Genomic DNA, 24,297 nt, shown 5'->3' on the forward strand with positions numbered 1-24,297 from the left:
GTCTGGGGAGGCCTTACAAATAGCTGTGAAAAGAAGAGAAGTGAAAAGCAAAGGAGAAAAGGAAAGACATAAGCATCTGAATGCACAGTTCCAAAGAATAGCAAGAAGAGATAAGAAAGCCTTCCTCAGGGATCAGTGCGAAGAAATAGAGGAAAACAACAGAATGGGAAAGACTAGAGATCTCTTCAAGAAAATTAGAGATACCAAGGGAACATTTCATGCAAAGATGGGCTCAATAAAGGACAGAAATGGTATAGACCTAACAGAAGCAGAAGATACTAAGAAGAGGTGGCAAGAATACACAGAAGAACTGTACAGAAAAGAGCTTCACGACCCAGATAATCACGATGGTGTGATCACTCACCTAAAGCCAGACATCCTGGAATGTGAAGTCAAGTGGGCCTTAGGAAGCATCACTATGAACAAAGCTAGTGGAGGTGATGGAACTCCAGTTGACCTATTTCAAATCCTGGAAGATGATGCTGTGAAAGTGCTGCACTCAATATGCCCGCAAATTTGGAAAACTCAGCAGTGGCCACAGGACTGGAAAAGGTCTGTTTTCATTCCAATCTCAAAGAAAGGCAATGCCAAAGAATGCTCAAACTACCACACAATTGCACTCATCTCACACGCTAGTAAAGTAATGCTTAAAATTCTCCAAGCCAGGCTTCAGCAATACGTGAACCATGAACTTCCAGATGTTCAAGCTGGTTTTAGAAAAGGCAAAGGAACCAGAGATCAAATTGCCAACATCCGCTGGATCATGGAAAAAGCAAGAGAGTTCCAGAAAAACATCTATTTCTGCTTTATTGACTCTGCCAAAGCCTTTGACTGTGTGGACCACAATAAACTATGGAAAATTCTGAAAGAGATGGGAATACCAGACCACCTGACCTGCCTCTTGAGAAACCTATATGCAGGTCAGGAAGCAACAGTTAGAACTGGACATGAAACAACAGACTGGTTCCAAATCGGGAAGGGAGTCCGTTAAGGCTGTATATTGTCACCCTGCTTATTTAACTTATATGCAGAGTACATCAAGAGAAATGCTGGGCTGGATGAAGCACAAGCTGGAATCAAGATTGCAGGGAGAAAAATCAATAACCTCAGATATGCAGATGACACCACCCTTATGGCAGAAAATGAAGAGGAACTAAAAAGCCTCTTGATGAAAGTGAAAGAGGAAAGTGAAAATGTTGACCTAAAGCTCAACATTCAGAAAACTAAGATCATGGCATCTGGTCCCATCCCTTCATGGGAAATAGATGGGGAAACAGTGGAAACAGTGTCAGACTTTATTTTTCTGGGCTCCAAAATCACTGAAGATGGTGATTGCAGCCATGAAATTAAAAGACACTTACTCCTTGGAAGAAAAGTTATGACCAACATAGTTAGCATATTGAAAAGCAGAGACATTACTTTGCCAACAAAGGTCTGGCTAGTCAAGGCTATGGTTTTTCCTGTGGTCATGTATCGATGTGAGAGTTGGACTGTGAACAAGGCTGAGCACCAAAGAATTGATGCTTTTGAACTGTGGTGTTGGAGAAGACTCTGGAGAGTCCCTTGGACTGCAAGGAGATCCAACCAGTCCATCCTGAAGGAGATCAACCCTGGGTGTTCTTTGGAGGGAATGATGATAAAGCTGAAGCTCCAGTACTTTGGCCACCTCATGCGAAGAGTTGACTCATTGGAAAAGAGTCTGATGCTGGGAGGGATCGGGGGCAGGAGGAAAAAGGGACGACAGAGGATGAGGTGGCTGGATGGCATCACCGACTCAATGGACGTGAGTGTGAGTGAACCCAGGAGTTGGTGATGGACAAGGAGGCCTGGCGTGCTGTGATTCATGGGGTCGCAAAGAGTCAGACACGACTGAGCAACTGAACTGAACTGAAAGAGGGTCTAATCCAATTTATATCACCTAAGGGTTTCTGACGGAGAAGGCGATGGCACCCCACTCCAGTACTCTTGCCTGGAAAATCCTATGGACAGTGGAGCCTGGTAGGCTGCAGTCCATGGGGTCGTGAAGAGTCGGACACGACTGAGCGACTTCACTTTCACTTTTCACTTTCATGCATTGGAGAAGGAAATGGCAACCCACTCCAGTGTTCTTGCCTGGAGAATCCCAGGGATGGGGGAGCCTGGTGGGCTGCCGTCTATGGGGTCACACAGAGTCGGACACGACTGAAGTGACTTAGCAGCAGCAGCAGCAAGGGTTTCTGAAAATCATTTAAGGTTATCAGTATGAATCTGAGTTAGTTGGGTAGTAATATGTTGTCTATTAACAACAAATCCTAAGTAATGATAAGGTGTAGAGGCTTAAATTTTTTCAGGGGCAATAATTAATCCAGAGTATAAGCATTGTTGAGCTGTATCAAACATACGTTGAGTTTCTAAAACAGATGGAACCGAAAACAATATATCATTCATGTAAAGGATAACAGGGCTTCCCCGGTGGCTCAGACGGTAAAGTGTCTGGCTGCAATGCAGGAGACCCGGGTTCAGTTCCTGGGTCGGGAATATGCCCTGGAGAAGGAAATGGCAATCCACTCCAGCGCTCTTGCCCAGAAAATCCCATGGACGGAGGAGCCTGATAGGCTACAGTCCATGGGGTCGCAAGTCAGGAAATTGTTTTCTCACAGGCTCAAGGGCTTTAGCTACGTAGTACTGACGCATAGTGGGAGTTCATCATTCCTTGAGGCAATACAGTCCATTGGTATCGTTTATGAAGCCTGATATGATTGGGATAAAGGAGAGAGAAAGTGAATCTCATAGAGGTATATTAAAAAAGCAATCTTGCAAATCAATAATAATAATGTGCCAATTTTGAGGAATAGTGGTAGGTGATGGGATTCCTGGTTGTAATGCACCCATAGGTTTCATAGTAGCAATAACTTTTCTAAAGTCTGTTAAGAGACGCCAGTTTTTAGATTTCTTTTTTATAACAAAAATATAACTTGGAGAGTTCCAAGGAGAGTAATATTCCTCAATATGTTTCAATTCTAATTGTGTATCTATAAGTTCTTTAGCAGCCTGTTCTCTTTCATAAGAGGCCACTGCTCTGTCCAAATGGGCTCATCATTCTTCCAAGTTATTTTAATAATTGTATTATTTGTTAAATGAGCAGTGGCCCCTCGGAAAAATGTGGACTGTATATCTGAGTTTGCCATTGCATAAGTAAGTCCCTTCCTATTAGATTAAGGGGTGCATCTATCACATAAGGTTTTAATGTTGCAGTTTGACCTTCTGGTCCCTCACATGGGTAGATTTGAACACTTTGATGAACTTCTTGTACTTTGATTTGAGAAATTCCTGCAATTTGGCAAGAGATTTTTTGTATAGGCCAGGATTTGGGCCATAAATGTTTGGATATAATAGTAATATCAGATCCAATATCAAGGAGACCAGAAAATCTTTTACTGTTAATTTTGATATTTATATTTGGTCGGGCATATTCAGATACCAATGATGTCCATAAAGATTGTTTTTGATCTGTACTGCCGAATCCGCCTGTCCGTACATCATTAGAGGAGTTAATAGAAATGTAGGGTAAAAGAAGTAATTGAACAATTTTGTCCCCCCTTTTGAATTGCCATAAAATCTTAGATGATATCATAATTTGAATTTCTCCTTTATAATCTGAATCGATTACTCCAGGGTGAACAGTTAATTAATTCCTTTAGAAGTCAAACTAGATCGGCTGAGTAAAAGACCGAAGATTTGTGGGGGCAGACTTTTGGAGGTTTTTTATTAGCTTACTTAAGACAATCCCTTTTTAAATAGTTATTGTCCCCGCATGTAAAATATCCCCCATTTCCCTTTTTAAAGCAAGCAGCCATTGTTTCAGCTAGCATTTGCATTTTTTGAGTTTCTGATGCTAGATTGTGACAAGCCTTCAAATAATCAATAATAGTCCTTGTCTCACGAACTGGGGCTATAGCCTTTTGACATCCCTGATTTGCATTTTCATAAGCAAGTAGTTTCTCAAGTTGCCTTTTAGCTTCTTCTCTGATTACAGTACGGGAAATAGCAGTTTCTAATCTAGCTAAAAAAATCAGCATAAGTTTCATTAGGTCCTTGTAATATTTTAGTGTAGCTACCTGTAGGCTCCCCTTGAGGAGTAATTCCATCCCAAGCTTCAAGAGCCACTGTTTTTAATTATTCATGCAAGAAAGGTGGGCATTGTATTTGAGCTTCTATAGCGTCAAATTGTCCAGTGCCAGTTAACATTTCAAAAGTAATTTGGTTTGGGGGAGTGCCAGCTCGAGTGTTTTTGTTAGCATGATCTCTGGCTATATCTTAAAACCACATTGTCCACTGAAGATATTCTCCTGGTTTAAGGAGAGCTTTTATTAAAGTTGACCAATCATAGGGAATAAAGGTTCCAGTAGAAGACACCATAGCATTTAGAATTTTTCTAGTAAAAGGTGAATGTGGGCCATACATATTTACAGCCTTTTTCATTTGTTGCATGTGAGAAAAGTTAATACCCTCATATTGAGATATTGTTTGCCTTTGAGCATTTGCATTTCCTAAAACTGGGAAGGCAGAAAAAACCATCGGCTTCAGAGACATGTGATTGCAAAGCCAGCAAATCAGAGTGCCTCTGTCGCAAAGGAGAGTGAGTAGGTAGCAATTTTTTGCAAATATGAATTTGTGCTAAGGACATATCATTATTATCCAGAAAAGTATTGCCAGTTTTGGTGTCACAAAGTGTCTCAGGAGAGTCGTCAGAAGCATTAAGTTCTAGAAAAAGAGAGACTTTTGGATTCGCGCCTGTTGGCAGAGGAGGAGCATTTGGAGCAGCCGGGGCAGGGCTTGTAGGAAAATTCTGAAATATTTTATGTTGTTCTAATTGGGCCTTTTGTAAAATTTCATCATCTAATTCATATTAATGTAATAAGCGTTCTGTCTGTTGTCGAATATCGGGAGGGCTAGAATTGCCTTGAAATGGCAGATTACAGCTTTAATGAGAGCCCACAGGGGCCAGAAATCAATTGGAATATTTTTTCCCCGTCTAGCGGCTTGTTCAACATTCTCTTTGACCCAGTGCCAAATTTCTAAATCAAAACTGCCTTCATCAGGGAACCAGGGATTATGTTCAACTATTGTTTGAAGGCAAGCCTCTACTCATTGGCACAAAACCGAAAGTCCCTGAACTTTAAATAGATGATGAAGTAGAGTAGAAAAGTGAGGGGGGCTTTCCAGCCGTTTGACCCATGTCCTTGTACTTACCGGCCTCAATAGGCCCTGAGTCACTCTGTCCGAAGTACCGCATATACCAGGCCCCTGTTCTGGGCGCCACTTGTTGGGGTCCTTCAGTGGACCAGAACCTGGTGGTCCAGAGTCGACGATAAGAAAGTGAAAGAAGGAAAGAGGGTAATATTCCCTGGGTTATGCAGCTGGCCTTCACACTCCAGGGAATAAGACAGAAAGAGAGAGAGAGAGAAGGAAGGGCACAGGGACCCAAGTCTGATGGAACAAGTGTGCTTCATTGAATTTTGTGTGAGTATATATACCATATTACAAGATAGCTTCTTCAGATAAAGATCAAAAGACCAGGCTTTACCGGGAGTTACCAAGGAAACAAAGAGCAGTAGAGGCCATAAGGCCAAAAGGCAATCCATATCAAAAGAGGGTCGTAGATAATCCCTTTCACCGTACGGAAAAGCTAATGAAGGAAATCCTATGCAAGAATCCCATCTCTTTGACCTCAGTCCTGGGAGTGGCTTGCCACTCCTCTCGCTCCTATCAGGAACTGATAAGGAACAGAGGGTTCAAGAGAGATAGGAAACAGCACACAGGAATCCTACTGTTGAACATTCCCTGACACTCTGCCACTTGAGCCGGTGGCCTTCAGTTTAGCTTAGTTCTGACACCATCTACCTGGAGAGGGTATCAGAGCTCACAGGTTAAGGGCTCAGTCTGACAAGACTGACCCCTCGACTTCAGATGCCAACCCCACATTGAAGTCGTCACCTGTGCTTCCAACTGATTGGCTATAAATTGGAGCGTCTCAGAACCCCACCCCCCGAATCTATTAACTTGTTACAGTGGCTCACAGAACTCAGGGAAGCACTTTTGTTTACACGTTTATAAAGTGTTATTCGGGCTTTCCTGGTGGCTCAGTCGGGAAAGAATCTGCCTGCAATGCAGGAGGCCCAGGTTCGATCCCTGGGTTGGGAAGATCCCCTGGAGAACCCTAACCCTAACCAGTTTATAAAAGAATTTAATAAAGGACACAGATGAACAGCCAGATGAAGGGAGGCACAGGGCAAGATCTGGGAGGGTCCCGAGCACAGGAGCCTCTGTCTCCCTGGAGTTGTGGCATGTTACCCTTTCAGTGTGGATTTCACCAGCCTAGAAGGTCTCTGAACTCCATGCTTCTGGAGTTGGGTGGATGTTCATGGAGACTTCCTCATGTAGGCACGATCAATTATTAACTCCACTTCCAGCCCTTCCTCCCTCCCTCCCCTTCCAGACATTGTGGGGAAATGGGAGGTGGCTGAAAATCCCAAGCTTCTAATCCTGGCTTTGTCTTTCTGGTGACCAGCCTCCACCCAGGAACCCACCCAGAGTCACCTCATTAGAACAAAAGATGCTCTGAGCATTCTTCAGTTCAGTCCAGTTCAGTTGCTCAGTCGTGTCAGACTCTTTGTGATGCCATGGACTGTAGCATGCCAGGCCTCCCTGTTCATCATCAACTCCCGCAGTTTACTCAAACTCACGTTCATTGGCTTCCCTAGTGGCTCAGATGGTAAAAGCGTCTGCCTACGACACGGGAGACCCGGGTTCGATCCCTGGGTTGGGAGTATCCCTGGAGAAGGAAATGGCAACCCACTCCAGTATTCTTGCCTGGAAAATCCCATAGATGGAGGAGCCTGATAGGCTACAGTCCATGGGGCCGCAAAAAGTCGGACACGACTGAGCGACTTCACTTCACTTCACTTCATGTTCATTGAGTCAGTGATGCCATCCAACCATCTCATTCTCTGTCATCCCCTTCTCCTCCTGCCCTCAGTCTTTCCCAGCATCCGGATCTTTTCCAGTGAGTCAGTTCTTCGCATCAGGTGGCCAAAGTATTGGAGTTTCAGCTTCAACATCAGTCCTTCCAATGAACATTCAGGACTGGTTTCCTTTAGGATGGACTGGTTGGATCTCCTTGCAGTCCAAGGGACTTGCAAGAGTCCTCTCCAACACCACAGTTCAAAAGCATCAATTCTTCAGCACTCAGCTTTCTTCACAGTCCAACTCTCACATCCATACATGACCACTGGAAAAACCATAACCTTGACTAGAGGGACCTTTGTTGGCAAAGTAATGTCTCTGCTTTTTAATATGCTATCTAGGTTGGTCATAACTTTCCTTCCAAGGAGTAAGTGTCTTTTTATTTCATGGCTGTAATCACCATCTTCAGTGGTTTTGGAGCCCAAGAAAATAAAGTCTGCCACTGTTTCCATTGTTTCCCCATCTATTTGCCATGAAGTGATGGGACCAGATGCCATGATCTTCGTTTTCTGAATGTTAAGCTTTAAGCCAACTTTTTTACTCTCCTCTTTCACTTTCATCAAGAGGCTTTTTAGTTCCTCTTCACTTTCTGCCATAAGGGTGGTGTCATCTGCATATCTGAGGTTATTGATATTTGTCCTGGCAATCTTGATTCCGGCTTGTGCTTCTTCCAGCCCAGCATTTCTCATGATGTACTCTGCATATAAGTTAAATAAGCATGGTGACAATATACAGTCTTGACATACTTCTTTCCTATTTGGAACCAGTCAGTTGTTCCATGTCCAGTTCTAACTGTTGCCTCCTGACCTGCATACAGATCTCTCAAGAGGCAGGTCAGGTAGTCTGGTATTCCTATCTCTTCCAGAATTTTCCAATTTATTGTGATCCACAGAGTCAAAGGCTTTGGCATAGTCAATAAAGCAGAAATAGATGTTTTTCTGGAACTCTCTTGCTTTTTCAATGAGCACTGTTACTACTTAAGAATTTAAAAGGGCTTCATGAGCTCTGTGCCAGGCAGAGACTGAGATATATTAATATATTTTCTAATCTCTTACACAGTCATTGTAGATCTTCAATAATAGTGGTGCCTCCTTTGCACAAAACATGTGGTGAAAACAAAGCCAGACCACAGTGGTGCCTTGAGGGGTCTTTTGGGGGAAGTTAAGTGGCTCAGTAGTAAAGAACCCACCTGCCAATGCAGGAGACTCAGGTCCATCCCTGGGTCTAGAATATCCCCTGGAGAAGGAAATGGCAACCCACTCCAGTTTTCTTGCCTGGAGAATCCCATGGACTCGGAGGAGGCTGGTGGGCTACAGTCCATAGTATCGCAGAGTCAGAGACGATTGAAGCAACTTAGCATAGCACACACAGCACAATGACTTCACAACGTTAGAGCATCTCTCCCAAGCTTGATTTGTCTTTCCGAAAGCCCAGAAGCCTTGTGCAGCAGAGAAGGAAGCGCCAAACCTGGGATTAGAGTGGCCACTTGCTGCTCCCACTTACGAGATTTATCCCCTCATCACATCTGAGCCACACACACCGGCCTTATTATAATAGGGAAAGTAAGCTATGTCCCACTTGTCCTCCTAAGAGGCATGGGGAAGGTGTAAGGAAAAATGCTAATCACTCCTTTTTAAAGAGGGAAGTGCCTCTTATCTGTCAGAAAGGCTATGGGAATCAGTCATGAGTGGGCTTTATAAGCTGGACAAAAACATGGGAGAACCATGTGTGTGGAGGAAATCCCCACCTTCCCCACCCATGGAATCAGGGAGACAGCCCCTAGTGTGTGATCTGGGAAGTTGGGGACACATTAGAAAAAGGACTCCAGGGTACACTGGCCCTGGGGGCTGTCTTGACTCCCTCATCACTGTCAGAGGCACCCAGCTGCCCATCCCTGTCACCTCACCCTGGGTCCTTTCTGAACACTGCATAGGTGGAGACCCACCAGTCTCACCCTCTACAGATTCCCAGGCAGACTCTTCCATTTTTAAAAGGAGGTCAGTTTCACAGTCTACTTCCTCCATTATTTGCATGTGGATTTTCACAGGTCTGGTGGTCAGACCACGCTCTTCTTCTTTTATTTTTCATGCATTTTAAAAATCTTTTCCCTGGTGGCTCAGCGGTAAAGAATCCTCTTGCAATCCAGGTGATGCAGGTTCGATTCCTGGTCTGGGAAGATCCCCTAGAGAAGGAAATGGCAACCCACTCCAGTAGCCTTGCCTGGGAAATCCCATGGACAGAGGAGCCTAGTGGGTTACAGTCCATGGGATCGCAAAAGAGTCAGACACAACTTAGCGACTACACAACAGCATTGAATATAGTTCCCTGTGCTCTATAGTAGGGCCTTATTGTTTATTGTCTGAGTCTGTTTCTCTTTCACAGATAGGTTCATTTGTGTGTATTTTAGAGTCTACCTATAAGTGACAATATGGTATTTGTCTTTTCTCTTTCTGAGTTGCTTCTCTCAGTATGATCACCTCTAGTTGCATGGGCCATACTCTTTTGTCTGCTACCCATTGGCCAGAACTCAGTTATCAGACTCCACTGACCCAAGGGGAAATGGAGGGAGTGAAGCCTGGCTATGACCCGAGGGGAGAGGGGGCCAGTAGGTCAGTCACCTCATCAGCTCAGGAGTCCATGGCACAACTTGGGGCTGTCTTGCAATACTTTGTGAACTCAGAGGTCTTGTGGACAGAAGCAGAGCCATCTCCCTTACTGTGTGTCTCTTACTTTCAGCTTCTCCAAACCTCAGCCCCCCAGCCCATCTCATGTGATCCAAGCACCATGACCCATGGATACGTGCCCATAAAGGTGAGTCCATGCGCTCTCGCTGTCAGCCGAGTCCTCTCCAACCAGCCCATGTACATTTGTGAAATCTCCTGGGGAGCTGCACACCCACCATTTATAGGGAAAAGGCCTTTCCCACAAGCATCCACCTTCCCTGGTGGCTCAGTGGTAAAGAATCCACCTGCCAATACAAGAGATATGGATTCGATCCCTGGATCAGGAAGATCCCCTGGAGAAGGAAATGGCAACGCACTCCAGTATTTTTGCTTGGGAAATCCCAAGGACAGGGGAGCATGGTGGGCTATAGAGTCCATGGGGTCAAAAAAGATTGGACATGACTTAGCAACTAAACAACAACACAACAAAAGCATCATTCCTCAAAACTTGACAACAGATGTGGGCCAGTGTGATCAGACTCCCACCAAACAACAGGCCATGTGGGGGCCTTGCTTGGCCTGCACATCCTGTGTGTCTGGCACTTAATTTCATTATTTCATCTGGCAGGGTGTGATTGGGGCCTTCCTTTGTGTCAGGCATGAGCCAGATATGAAGGGTGCAGGGAGGCACCAGACCTGTCCTGGGGAAAATGCAGGGAAAAGAAAAAGAGGGAGATGGCCAGTTTTAAGCCCAGGGATCAGAGCTACGGCAAGACCAAGGCCATGTGCAGAGGGGCCCTGACTTCCGACCCAGTTGGCATACAGGACAGGGCTTTGGGACATCTACTCAGGTTCATTTTGGGATCTTTCTTCATTTGGCACTGTTACCACTTAAACTAAAAAAGCAAGTATAGCTATGGGTTAGCTGACACACAACAAAAAAAACCCCAACAGTTGCTTTGGAGCCGGAAAGAACCAGTTAGAATCCTGCATTGGCACTTACTAAGTCTACACATATGTGTACATTTCTTAATGTCCTGAACCTCAGTATACACAGCTATGTGATGTGACGGTGCTAATACCTGGTCTTGGTGTTCTTGTAAGGATTAACTGAAATATCCTGTGTTGATCATGGGGTGTTGTGCCTCATGCTCCACAAAGAAGAGAGCTGAGGACAAAGAGAGCAGGTGTCCTGAGCTGTGCGGGTCTGGGACCTGGGTGTGTGTGGGGGGGGGGGGGGGTGCCTGATGTCTTGGAGGAGAGCCACAGGGATATTCAGGGAGCATTGCTGTTTGCTCGGCACCTCAAGAAACAACCTAGATGAATGGAGGTCTTCCATGACCTCGGGACTTGTGCGGTCTGCAGTCTGCCAGGAAAATATTTCCCATGGTGACATCACAGGATATGGCCCTACTGGCAGTGACTCAGGTACTCAGAATGGGTGCTATGGGGATGGAGAAAGTGACTATAATGTAATTGCTGGGGATAAGGCTCAGTGGCGAAGCAGGCATCAGAGAATGAGTGGGATTTGAACAGTGAGAAAGGGCGTTTCTGGTGAGCATCAGTGAGTGCGGTCCTGGGTACTCCTGGAGTGGTGAAGGTTTCATAAGCTCCCTCCAGACCTCATCTCTAATACTGAATCAGCATGAGGGCCTCCTTGCCTGGGGCTGGGGTCTGGGCTGTGACCCTGCGTCTCCAACCCAGTGGACAGTGTTTGTTCTCACAATCCTCCTGATGTTTGCATATCCAGCCAGTTTCAATAGATTCCTATTTGACCTTGAAGGAGTGTGATTCAGAGCTGCCTAACCACCTCCTCTGGCCTCACCCCAAACTTAAGGACTGGGGTAGTGGCCTCTGGGGATCCTAGGCTCTGAGGGTACTGTTGCCTTGATGCCAGTGAAACTCAAAGTGGGCTAATAATAGATCTCCGATTTCTGGCTTAATGACAGTTGTGTTAACAAGTTCTTCAAAGGATGGGAAAGTGCAGGTGTTTGCTGAGCTACTCAGCTGAAAGAACAAACCTTTTAGTTAAGATCCATTAAGAACAGAGGGCGGTTAGGATCATTTGACTGAACAAAAGCACTGTAATATTTTTCAATATAAAGGAGTATAGAATTTAAAGTTCAATTCCTGGAAAAGGAAATGGCAACCCACTCCAGTATTCTTGCCCGGGAAAATCGCATAGACAGAGGAGCCTGGTGTGCTATAGTCCATGGGGTCGCCAAAGAGTCCAATGACTTAGCGACTAAATAACAATTTTACATGCAAAAGTCAAGTTTTACAAATTAAAGTATATTGCTGCTGCTAAGTCACTTCAGTCGTGTCCGACTCTGTGCGACCCCATAGATGGCAGCCCACCAGGCTCCCCCATCCCTGGGATTCTCCAGGCAAGAACACTGGAGTGGGTTGCCATTTCCTTCTCCAATGCATGAAAGTGAAAAGTGAAAGTGAAGTCGCTCAGTCGTGTCCGACTCTTAGCGACCCCATGCATATTAACTGTTGCCTAAACAAAAAAGTTCAATTCCCTTTCTTTGCCAAGTACTGAAGGAAAGACTATAGAACATATTCTGATTTAAAAAACAACAACAACAACAACTATTGTCCATGAAATAGTTTGTGAAACATCAGCCTGATATTTCTTTTTTTTTTTTTAGCCTGATATTTTCTTGAGCAAAATAGCTCATTGGGAATTATGAGTGAAACTTCCAGTTTGGAATGCCCACCCTGGAGTTGTATGACCTGCAGTGAAATAGAGTCATTCCAAGTAGATTTCCATAAGATGGAGCTTTTTTTTTTTTTCATTTATTTCCATTAGAAATTTAAAGATATGTATTTTGAGGAGAAAATAGGGTGCTTTGACTATATATTGCTTTAGCTCTTTTGCTTAGACCCTGCTGTAATGGTCAGGGTAGGCTCGATGCTGTAATAAGTAGCCCCACACTTCCAGTGGCTTGACTCCCAAGTTTGTTTCTGTCTGGCAGCGAAATCCGTTGTGGTTTGGGAATGGGCTCTCTCCTCACAGTCATTCAAGCACCCAGGCTTCTTCTTTTTGCAGGTTCTTCCTTCCTCACAGTCCAGTCCATTCGGGTACAGATAGAAAAAGCGAGGGGGAACCAGGTGCGAGAGAGGTTTATGGCCCAGATGGAACTCAGGGCTCTTGCACTCAGGCAGCACTGGCTAAGTCACACGGCCAAACCCACTGCAGCGAGGTTGGGAGAGGCCTGGAAAATGTCAGCAGAAGCCAAGGAGTAGAGAAGAAGGTGGATTTTCAGCCCGAGCAGTCTTAGGCACACCTGTGTAGTCCACCAAAGACCAGAAGTATAACAGAGCTGGGGAAAAAAATTCATATTCAAGAGACAAACGGCTTTTAACGTAACAATCACGGTGTTCTGCACCTTCATCTGAATATTATGCCCTGCACGAGAGCAGCCCCCAGTTTACTTTATTTTTAATTAATTAATTGATTTCATTTTTGTTTATGCTGGGTCTTTGTTGCGGTTCGAGGGCTTTCTTTAGTTGCAGCAAGCAGGGGGCTACTCTGTAGTTGTGGTGCTCAGGCTTCTTGTTGCCATGGCTTCTCTTATTGCAGAGCATGGGCTCTAGGGTGCACGGCCTTCAGTAGCTGCAGCTCTTGGGCTCCAGAGTGCAGGCTCATTAGTTGTGGTGCACGGGTTTAGTTGCCCCGTGGCATGTGGGATCCTCCCAACCTCGGATGGAGCTGGTGTCCCTTGCATTGCAAGTAGGATTGTTAAGCACTAGACCACCAGGAAAGCCCCAGCCCCTAGTTTAAAATATGCAATACATATGGTACCAGAAACCCTGACAGGATATGAGGGCCTTTTAGGGAGGAAAGCAAAATCAGTTTGTTTTCCAACGTTCACTTCAATTCAGTTCAGTTCAGTCACTCAGTCATGTCCAACTCTTTGCGACCCCATTAGCCACCGCAGGCCAGGCCTCCCTGTCCATCACCAACTCCTGGAGCCTACCCAAACTCATGTCCATTGAGTCAGTGACGCCATCCAACCATCTCATCCTCTGTTGTGCCCTTTTCCTCCTGCCGTCCATCTTTCCCAGCATCAGGGTCTTTTCAAATGAGTTAGCTCTTCACATCAGGTGGCCAAAGTATTGGAGTTTCAACTTCAACATCAGTCCCTCCAATGAACACCCAGGACTGACCTCCTTTAGGATGGACTGGGTGGATCTCCTTGCAGTCCAAGGGACTCTCAAGAGTCTTCTCCAACACCACAGTTCAAAAGCATCAATTCTTCGGCCCTCAGCTTTCCTTATATTCCAACTCTCACATCCATACATGACTACTGGAAAAATCTTAGCCTTGACTAGACGGACCTTTGTTGGCAAAGTAATGTCTCTGCTTTTGAATATGCTGTCTAGGTTGGTCATAACTTTTCTTCCAAGGAGTAAGTGTCTTTTAATTTCATGGCTGCAATCACCATCTGCAGTGATTTTGGAGCCTAGAAAAATAAAATCAGCCACTGTTTCCCCATCTATTTGCCATGAAGTGATGGGACCAGATGCCATGATCTTAGTTTTCTGAATGTTGAGCTTTAAGCCAAATTTTTCACTCTCCTGTCTCACTTTCATCAAGAGGCTCTTTAGTTCTTCTTCATTTTCTGCCATAAAGGTGGTGTTATCTGCATATCTGAGGTTATTGATTTTTCTCCCTGCAATCTTGATTCCAGCTTGTGCTTCATCCAGCCCAGCGTTTCTCATGATGTACTCTGCATATAAGTTAAATAAGCATGGTAACAATATACAGCCTTGACGTACTTCTTTTCCTATTTGGAACCAGTCTGTTGTTCCACGTCCAGTTCTAACTGTTGCTTCCTGACAGGTTTCTCAAGAGGCAGGTCAGGTACTCTAGTATTCCCATCTCTTTCAGAATTTTCCACAGTTTTTTGTGATCCTCATAGTCAAAGGCTTTGGCATAGTCAATAAAGCAGAAATAGATGTTTTTCTGGAACTCTCTTGCTTTTTCGATGATCCAGTGGATGTTGGCAATTTGATCTCTGGTTCCTCTGCCTTTTCTAAAACCAGCTTGAACATCTGGAAGTTCACGGTTCACGTATTGCTGAAGCCTGGGTTGGAGAGGTTTGAACATTACTTTACTAGCGTGTGGATGAGTGTAATTGTGCGGTAGTTTGAGCATTCTTTGGCATTTCCTTTCTTTGGGATTGACATTATGATCTTCTTTTCATGCTTTTCTTGTTCCAGTGAAGCTGCCTATTTCTGTTGCACAGTTTGACCATTTGTCTCTTCTCAGACATTTTCTTCTAACATTGGGGGTTTTCGCTGAGAAAGCCAGGCCAGGCGCAAGTGATCTGGCAGCATACTGAAATGGCCGTGTGGTCTGGGGAAGAGGTGTTGGTTCCCTCTGGCCTGCAGGCTGTGATCACTCCCTGTTCCCCTCTCTCTTCTACAGCCAGGGGTGCGTCTGCATTTTGTGGAGCTGGGCTCTGGCCCTGTCGTGTGCCTCTGCCATGGATTTCCTGAGAGTTGGTTCTCTTGGAGGTATCAGGTAAGGGAAACTGGGAGAAACACCACGGTCAGGTGAGGGGAGGGAAGCATCTAGACAGTGTGACCCAGCCTTGGCTATCGTTAAGAAGCTGACACCTTGCTGTGGAGCGTCGTCTCCCAAGGATGACCGTGATATCTCTGAAATATTGGGGTTGGAGATGGCTTCAGAGCTCAGAGCTCTGCTAGTTCCTATAATCTCTTTGCAGATTACATAAAGGTCGACTTCCTCAAGATGCTTTATGCCACCTGCTGGGAAGTGTCTGTAGTGATTATAAAAATCTGCAAGGTCTTTACTAGGAAAGCTACTCTCTCTCGTGTCGCAGTAGGTGCAGTGTACAAACCCTACCACCATCCATGGCAGCCCCATCCCAGTGAGATTCCAACCCCATGGCAAGGATTCCAGGTAGTATCATGTGGCACTTAGAATCAAGCCATTTATAAGAAGCAAAGAGGGAGTGTCCAAAAAATACTAATGAGACCACACCAGAGGGGTTCTGAAATGTTTGTGCTCTAGATCCCTGCTCTGGCCCAGGCAGGTTTCCGGGTCCTAGCTGTGGACATGAAAGGCTACGGAGAGTCATCTGCTCCTCCTGGTGAGTTAGCTGTTTTACAGCTGTTTCTGTGTGAGTCATGCCCTCTGACTGTCTGAGCTCTCCAACTGTACTGTCTTCCCCTGGTCTCATGTCAGAGCAGGCAGCCCTTCCAGGAGGTCTGACTTACCCCATCCCCTCCCAGTTCCTGCAGTGTCCATGTCTGTGCACTTTGGGCCCCAGATGACTCTGGTCCTCATACTCTGAATGAATATAAGAAACTCAGCCGTCTGTGCCCCCAAGGGAGTCTCCTGTGAGTCAGTGAGGGTATAAAGTGTAATTGGTACCATCTAGCTTTTTCCAGAGAAGGCAATGGCACCCCACTCCAGTACTCTTGCCTGGAAAATCCCATGGATGGAGGAGCCTGGTGGACCCCGCAGTCCATGGGGTCGCTAAGAGTCCGACAAGACTCAGCAACTTCACTTTCACTTTTCACTTTCCTACATTGGAGAAGGAAATGGCAACCCACTCCAGTGTTCTTGCCTGGAGAATCCCAGGAACGAGGGAGCTTCGTGGGCTGCCGTCTATGGGGTCGCACAGAGTCGGACACGACTGAAGCGACTTGGCAGCAGCAGCAGCAGCTTCTTTTTCAGAGAAGGCAATGGCACCCCACTCTAGTACTCTTGCCTGGAAAATCCCATGGACGAAGGAGCCTGGTAGGCCGAAGTCCATGGGGTCGCAAAGAGTCGGACATGACTGAGCGACTTCCCTTTCACTTTCCACTTTCATGCATTGGAGAAGGAAATGGCAACCCACTCCAGTGTTCTTGCCTGGAGAATCCCAGGGACGGGGGAGCCTGGTGCTGTCTCTGGGGTCGCACAGAGTCGGACATGACTGAAGCGACTTAGCAGCAGCAGCTTCTTTTTTCAGTTTGCAGAACTGAATCTCTGGACCATTAACCAGTGACTCCCCGTTCTCCCTCCCCTCAGTTTCCATCAAGCTCCCTTCTGCTCTCTGATTCTATAAACTTCACCAGGTACCTCATCTAAGTGGATCATACAGTATCTATCCTTTTGTAATTGACTTATTTCACTTAGCATAATGTCATCAGGGTTCATCCATGTTATACCCTGTATCACAATTTCCTTCCTTTTTAAGGGTGAATAATATTGCATTGTGGGAGGCTCAGTAGATCAGTGATAAAAGAATATGCCTGACAATGCAGGAGCCTCAGGAGATGCAGGTTTGATTCTTGGGTGGGGGAGATCTCCTAGATGAGGGCATGGCAGCCCACTCTAGTATTCTTTCCAGAATAATCCCATGGACAGAGGAGCCTGGCGGGCTACAGTTCATAGGGTTACAAAGAGTCGGACACCACTGAGGGACTGAACACACACACACACAATATTTTGTTGTATGAATAGACCACAGTTTGTTTATACATGCATCCATTGATGGACACTGGGATGGCTTCACCTTTTGGCTATTGTGAATAATGCTGCAATTAACACGGGTGTACAAATATCTCTTTGCATCCCTCCTGTCAGTTCTTTGGCATATATACCCAGAAGTGGAATTGCTGAATCATACCGTAATTTGCAGGCCAGATTCTTACTTAACCCGGCATCTATGGGCCCTAGTGGGAGCCCATCCGAGGATGTCAGGGCCTGTGAACCCTTGAGACCACATGTGGGTTTATGAGCATTTCCCCTGGGAAGGGAGGAATCCATTATATTTTTAAGATATTTTTTTAATTAGGGCAATTTTTAAAGTCTTTGTTGAATTTGTTACAACACTGCTTCTGTTTTATGTTTTTGGTTTTTTGGCCACAAGGCATGTGGGATCTTGGCTCCCTGACCAGATATCTAACCTGCACCCCCTGCATTGAAAGGCAAAGTCTTAAGCACTGGATTGCCCAAGAGTGCATTGTCTTTATCAGTGTCAGAGGGTTCCTCAGCCCCCAACCTTTAAGAATGCCATGTGGAGGAGGGAATGAGAAGCAGTCAGGTGTGCAGCAGAGTTGCTGGTCCCTCTGTCGTCAAGGATGCTCTTAGCAGCTTAGTGAGCCCAGGCAGTGGCTCACCACCCCTTTCCTGAGCTGCTGCAGCCACATTCACATCAGCCCTGCTATGCTGAGTTGGAAACCCGCTGACATGGGCTGGGGCTCTTAGGCACTCAGGGGCCACCTCCAGGCCACTCAGCCTATCATGGCAAGAGTGTGCCTCTATGATTGTTCCCTAAATGTCATCATGTCAACTCAGCCTCAGCTTACTACCTCTTGAATGACACAGAAGCATTTTAGATAAAAGGAAGGATTCAGCTCTTTCTGCCGCCATCTTGGTTCCGCGTTCCCCGCACAAAATGCCTGGTGAAGCCACAGACACCGTCCCTGCTACAGAGCAGGAGTTGGCCACAGCCCCAGGCTGAGACAGGGTCTGGAACAGAATCTGATAGTGATGAATCAGTCCCAGAACTTGAGGAACAGGATTCTACACAGGCAACCACACAACAAGCTCAGCTGGCAGCAGCAGCTGAAATCGATGAAGAACCAGTCAGTAAAGCAAAACAGAGCCGGAGTGAAAAGAAGGCACGGAAGGCTATGTCCAAACTGGGTCTTCGACAGGTTACAGGGGTTACTAGAGTCACTATCCGGAAATCTAAGAATATCCTTTTTGTCATCACAAAACCAGATGTGTACAAGAGCCCAGGTTCAGATACCTACATTGTTTTGGGGGAAGCCAAGACTGAGGATTTATCTCAGCAAGCACAGTTAGCAGCTGCTGAGAAATTCAAAGTTCAAGGTGAAGCTGTCTCAAACATCCAAGAAAACACACAGACTCCAACTGTACAAGAGGAGAGTGAAGAGGAAGAGGTTGATGAAACAGGTGTGGAAGTTAAGAACATAGAATTGGTCATGTCACAAGCAAATGTGTCCAGAGCAAAGGCAGTCAGAGCCCTGAAGAACAACAGTAATGATATTGTAAATGCTATTATGGAATTAACAATGTAACCATCTGAAAAGAGGACCTTTTTTTGGTGTTTCAAAAGAGTAACTGCAGCTGGGTTTGAAATTTGTACTGTTTCTATCATTAATAAAGTTATGGCTTCTTGTTGGATGAACTAAAAAAAAAAAAAGGAAGGACTCAGTCCAGATATTCAGGAAAGATGTCTAAGGGTATTTTCTTTAATTATTTAAGTGTTTATTTTCATTCATCTCTATTGTAATCTTCCCTGAATCCCTTGTACGGACTGTATCAATCTAATCATGTAATAAGATACGTTTTTTCTTGCTAAGGGGCCTTTTTAGTTTGTTGGTAACTGGGAGGGATTGGGGGCAGGAGGAGAAGGGGATGACAGAGGATGAGGTGGCTGGATGGCATCACCAACTCAATGGACATGAGTTTGGGTAAACTCCAGGAGTGGGTGATGGACAGGGAGGTCTGGCGTGCTGCGATTCATGGGGTTGCAAAGAGTCGGACATGACTGAGAGACTGAACTGAACTGAATTTTTAATCACACAAATTAAATTAAATTAAATGTTTCTTTTATTTATAATTGCAGAAATAGAAGAATATTCCTTGGAAGTGTTAAGCAAGGTAAGAAGGGTCTTTGGGTAACATCTGTAACTTATTTTCCATCCTGTGTTTTCATTGATAAAAGACAGAAGTGTGATTTAAGTCCTAAGAATGCAGCATTTCACAACATTTGGGTATAAGTTCTTTCTGAAGGTTGAAATATTTTGAAATAATAGCCAACATTTACTGTATATCAAGTAGGTTTTCCCAGGTGGTGCTAGTGGCAAAGAACCTGCCTGCCAAAGCTGGCGACGTAAGAGATGCTGGTTGGAATTCAGGGTTGGGAAGTTTCCCTGGAGAAGGACATAGCAACCCACTCCAGTATTCTTGCCTGGAGAATCCCATGGACAGAGGAGCCTGGCAGGCTATAGTCCATAGGGTTGCAAAGAGTCATGACTGAAGCAACTCAGCATGCACGCACACCCTGTATATCAAGTATTTTTCTAAGTGTTTGATGGAAAAGGAAATTGAGTACAAGGAGTCATATAATTTGCCTGAGGTCAACAGTTTTAGAGCCAGGTTTGAATTCTATAGTAGCTCCCCTGCTCCTGCTCTTAACTACTCCACCATATCAACTTTCTATCCTGAGAATTTTAAAAAATCACTTTATTTTGGTAAAGACATTTTTGGTCAGACCCTGGGAGTGGGTGTGTGGACTGGAGACTGCAGTGGTCTTCCTATTCTAAGGCATAAGCACCATTAGGAGGGGGACCCTCATCTCAGAGCTTGCTCCCAAACCTCCATCAGCCCTAGAGCAAAAGCAAAGGCTGGAGGGACCGGGAGGAAGAAACAGCCTCCTGTGTGGCCTGGAAACTGGTGATGCCACTGATTATGCTAAAATTACAAATGCTTATTACTGGCAGGATGAGGGGACTGTGGCCTGCCCAGGTATAAGCCTACCTGTCATACAGAAAAAGTACACTTAGTGAGTTTTCCAGTGGATAGTTATCTGGGTAGACCCCTGAGAATATGTATGGATCCAGGACCTTCCTTCTGGAAATGATTTCCCCAGGACCAGAGATCCTTCAGGGAACTGTGAGAATGATGCTGTTTCTTGTTAGAAATGAAGTGGTCCCAGGAACAGCACAGGATTCTGGCTGCCCTGGAATTAGTGACCCTGACTTCACTCTAGCCTGTGAACAGCCTCTGTAAGTTGCCAAAAAGCAAAGCCCATGCTCTGAGTTGCTTCCAAAGCAGAGTTGTGGACTCGGCAAACAGTGCCCGTGCTCAGGCAAGTCTGAGGAACCAGTCTGAGAACCCATAAATTAAGGGAATGATAAAGAAAGAAGGAAGTGGAGAGATGCTATGAATAAAACTTTAGTGCTGAGGGAGTGGTATGGACAGTATCAGCTAGGAGGAGAAGGTAAAGGGGTTCCTGTGTTTATTTCATTTCCCACATTCCTCCTTAATCACTTTTCTTGCTGATGGGGGACTCAGTTCACCCCAGTCACTGTAGCTGGACCACAGTTCTGCACCCTTCACCCCTTGGAGATGCTCTTACATCAGACAGTCTGTTGGTTCCTCATCGGGAACCTCATGGGTGCTGCCACTTTGCACGTCATGGAGTTTCTGGGAATCTCTCAGCTAAATTCCCCATTAGTGTATGCATTAGTCGGCTCGAGCTTACATGACAAGACACCACAGACCAGAGGGCTTAAACCACAGAAATGTATTTCTCCTCTTTCTTGAGGCTGAAAGTCTGGGATCTGGTTCCAGTAGGCTCAAGTTCTCGTGAGGGACCCCCTGGCCTGCAGGTGACTGCCGTCTTGCTGTGTCTTCACATGGCAGGGAGAGAGAACAACTCTGGGGCTATTCTTATAAGAACACTAATCTTACTGGCCCAGGGCCCCACCCTTATGGGCTCCGTATATGCAGCTCTGTAGACTTACTGTACTGAGCAGAGGCCCTTTGTGTTGGCTCAGGCAGAGATGGTGTGACAAGTTACCTGGGAGTCTTTTTGGAGGAGCGGGGCTGAGAAACAGGAAGCCATAGTTGTTTTCCCTTTTATATTGGATTAAGGCTCATCCTAATGATCCCATTTAACTTCATCACTTTTTAAATGACTCTACTTTCAGATATTTAATACAGCCATATTCTGGGTTAGGGGAATTTGGGGATGGGATTGTGGTTGGGGAGGACACAATTCAGACTGTAAAAAAGGCAAACACAGTAATTCTATCTTCAAACTGCTGAGTTGGATGGCTACAGTTCTGATTTTGCTGTGTGCTTTCTTTCTTAGGACATGATCACCTTCCTGGATAAGTTGGTAAGTTAATTATCTTGAACTGATCTCTTTGGAGAATTCTGTTTGGGGCTGGGCAGTTAAAGAAAAGATATAATCCTAGAAGATGTCATCTGTCAGAGCTCTCAAGGGAGTGGCACAGGCCAGGGAAGTGGGGGTGGTGGGTGGGAAGGGACCACAAAGACAGGTTTGGAGAATACACAGATGAATTTGTTTTGCTTCTTGTTTTATGAAAAGCATCTTCCGAAGGATAGGATATCTTTGTTGGCTTTAAGCCAGGTGGAGAGGCTTAGTGCCAAGTTAAGAAGTTTGGAAAATATCCTAATATTCCCACAGTGCTTCCCAGGTGGCTCCGTGGTAAGGGATCCGCCTGCCAATGCAGGGGATGTGGGTTTGACCCCTGAGTCAGAAAGATCCCCTGGAGAAGGAAAATGACAGTCTACTCCAGTATTCTTGCCTGGGAAATCCCATGGACAGAGGAGTCTGGCAGGCTACAGCCCATGGGGTCACAAAAGAGTTGGACATGACTTAGCAACTGAACAACAATATTACACAACTTTTTAAAAGTTACACCCCTTTTGAAATATTTAAAATCTAATGCCTTCATTTAACGTGGTTTAGAATGTTTGAGTGTATAATGAGGCTCAAGGTCTATTGGAGGTCGAACCTTTGCCATCTTGGGCCTAGTACATTCTAACAGATTTTTGTGATATCCTGATCTTAATGGTTGTATCATTCTTTTAATGATTGTGTCCTGCCCACTTCCTTCCAGTGAGGCTGGGAAGGATCTGAAGGCCCTAAATGTGATCAGTAGGTAGGATAGAGGAGGGAGCCCAATTTTAGGTTGGGGGCTGTGTGCATGCTAAGTCACTTTGGTAGTGTCCAACTCTTTGCAACACTATGGACTAGCCCACCAGGGTCCTCTGTCCATGGGATTTTCCAGGCAAGAATACTGGAGTGGGTTGCCATGCCCTCCTTCAGGGGATCTTCCTGACCCAGGGAAGCATCTCTTATGTCTCCTGCATTGTCAGGTGGATTCTTTACCACTAGCACCACCTGGGAAGTCCTTAGGCTGGGGGACCTGGGTCTGACCTCCACCTGGGACCTCCACCACTTATCATCCGTGCAGCATGGGCAAGTCTCTTGACCACTGTGAACCATCTTTCATTTGCAAAATGTGCGTTAGAAGACAAAGAGCCTGTGACACAGTAGGTCTTCCATGGAAGGGAGTGTGGTCATTCGTGGTTACAGCAGCAGAGAAGAGGAAGTTCCAGGGAGAAATCAGGAGATATAAGATGCTTTTGAGGCTCTCCTGGCTACTTAGGGGAGAGAAGATCCCAAAAGAATGGGGAACAGAATAATAACCACTCAGTGTGAGATGAGCACAGGAGGGGAGGGGAGTCATTTTAACTTTAAGACAAATAGGAGGAAAGAAGGTGAAAAAAATTTTGATTGGAGAGAAGGTAGAGAGGGAATTCATGGCCAGTGGCCTCAGTCTTCCAAGAAGATTTAAAAGGCCAATTGTTTGTGTGGCAGGTCTGTGGGGCCCACACGTGGGGACAGAGGTTTCAAGACAGTGGACATTGGAAGTAGTTGCTATGGTTGGACCTCAAGGGAGAACCAGGCCTTCAGCTCTCAGCACCTATCCCCCATCCCAGGAACCTGCTCACACTCTTCCCCTTTCTTTGTCCTCCTAGGGCATCTCTCAGGCTGTGTTCATTGGCCACGACTGGGGCGGCATGCTGGTGTGGACCATCGCTCTCTTCCACCCCGAGAGAGTGAGGTAATTAGGCAATGGGCATCAAGAGTTTGGGTCAGACCGGACTTGAATTCCCTAAAATCCTTTCTCAGGTCTTGAGTTCCAGAAAACATCTTGAAAATGGTAGGTTGTTATCTGAGAAGGTAAAACCTTATTCCCTTAGCTCACTGGTGTGTGAGTAGAATTGAAAAAATTTTTCATAACTTGAGTGTTGTAAGTTTTATTTGCAGCAAAGTGAGGACTGCAGCCTGGAGACAGTGTCTCAGATAGCTCTGAGAAACTGCTCTGAGGAGGTGAGCGGGGGCCAGGTTGTATAGCAGTTTTGCAGCAGATGGCAGATGTATGGCAGAAACCAGCATCATATTGTCAAGCAAGTATCTTCCAATAATTTTTTTTAAGTTGATTGTTAATTAAAGAAAACGAGATATCTCAAGTTAAGGGAATTGAGCACTTTCCCATGTAAGGAAAGATGCTTCCCATGTATGGGAAGATGCAAGAGTCTGGGCTCACTGAAACCATTCCTTTGACGTGCACTTCAGCTGTCTGAGGCCAGCATGCTATGTTTTTACATCCTGAGTTTTCTCAGGGCTCAACTTAGGGAGTGGCTTCAGTCTGATGGCTCCTAGATGGTAGGTATTCTTTCTTTCCTGAGTTCCGTCAGGGCTTACCTGCTCACTTTGGAGGGCTGCAGTTGCTGATGACTGCGACATCCTTTGTTTACTGATATGGCAGAAAATATTCCATTTCTTAATAGGGACAGTTTAATGAGCTAATGTCTTAGGCACCAGGCCTGTCCCAGTCACCAGTAATGCAGGGAATAATGCAGCACCCTAGTAGCCAGAATGCAGGACAATGAGGGTGGGCTTTGAGGGGAGTGGGTGAGGTAGCAGGGATGTCAGCTTCATAGAATTGAGGACCAGGAAAGACTTTAGCCCTGGTTGGAGTCAGAAAATGCAGCTTTCGATTTTGCCCTAAACTGGCTGTGTGA

The 24,297-nt window shown here is 45.5% G+C and overlaps 1 protein-coding gene and 1 pseudogene across 4 annotated transcripts in view; both read left to right on the top strand.

Moving 5' to 3' along the window:
* EPHX2 (epoxide hydrolase 2) overlaps window positions 1-24,297 on the top strand; it is a 71,209-nt gene that overhangs the window by 23,138 nt on the left and 23,774 nt on the right. For 2 of the 3 annotated variants that reach the window (XM_027549991.1, XM_027549993.1), the window contains 6 exons: window positions 9,742-9,816; window positions 15,109-15,204; window positions 15,718-15,796; window positions 19,295-19,329; window positions 21,548-21,574; window positions 23,248-23,333. In XM_027549991.1, the coding sequence (XP_027405792.1) occupies window positions 9,742-9,816; window positions 15,109-15,204; window positions 15,718-15,796; window positions 19,295-19,329; window positions 21,548-21,574; window positions 23,248-23,333 (398 nt within the window). The remainder of the gene's footprint in view (window positions 1-9,741; window positions 9,817-15,108; window positions 15,205-15,717; window positions 15,797-19,294; window positions 19,330-21,547; window positions 21,575-23,247; window positions 23,334-24,297) is intronic. The other variant, XM_027549992.1, reaches the window with a different exon arrangement.
* LOC113897339 lies at window positions 18,080-18,853 on the top strand (annotated as a pseudogene). The gene has a single exon (XR_003512328.1). The product of XR_003512328.1 is annotated as a nascent polypeptide-associated complex subunit alpha pseudogene (transcript).

This window comes from Bos indicus x Bos taurus, chromosome 8 (genome assembly GCF_003369695.1).
Source record: "Bos indicus x Bos taurus breed Angus x Brahman F1 hybrid chromosome 8, Bos_hybrid_MaternalHap_v2.0, whole genome shotgun sequence".
Classification (NCBI taxonomy): domain Eukaryota; kingdom Metazoa; phylum Chordata; class Mammalia; order Artiodactyla; family Bovidae; genus Bos; species Bos indicus x Bos taurus.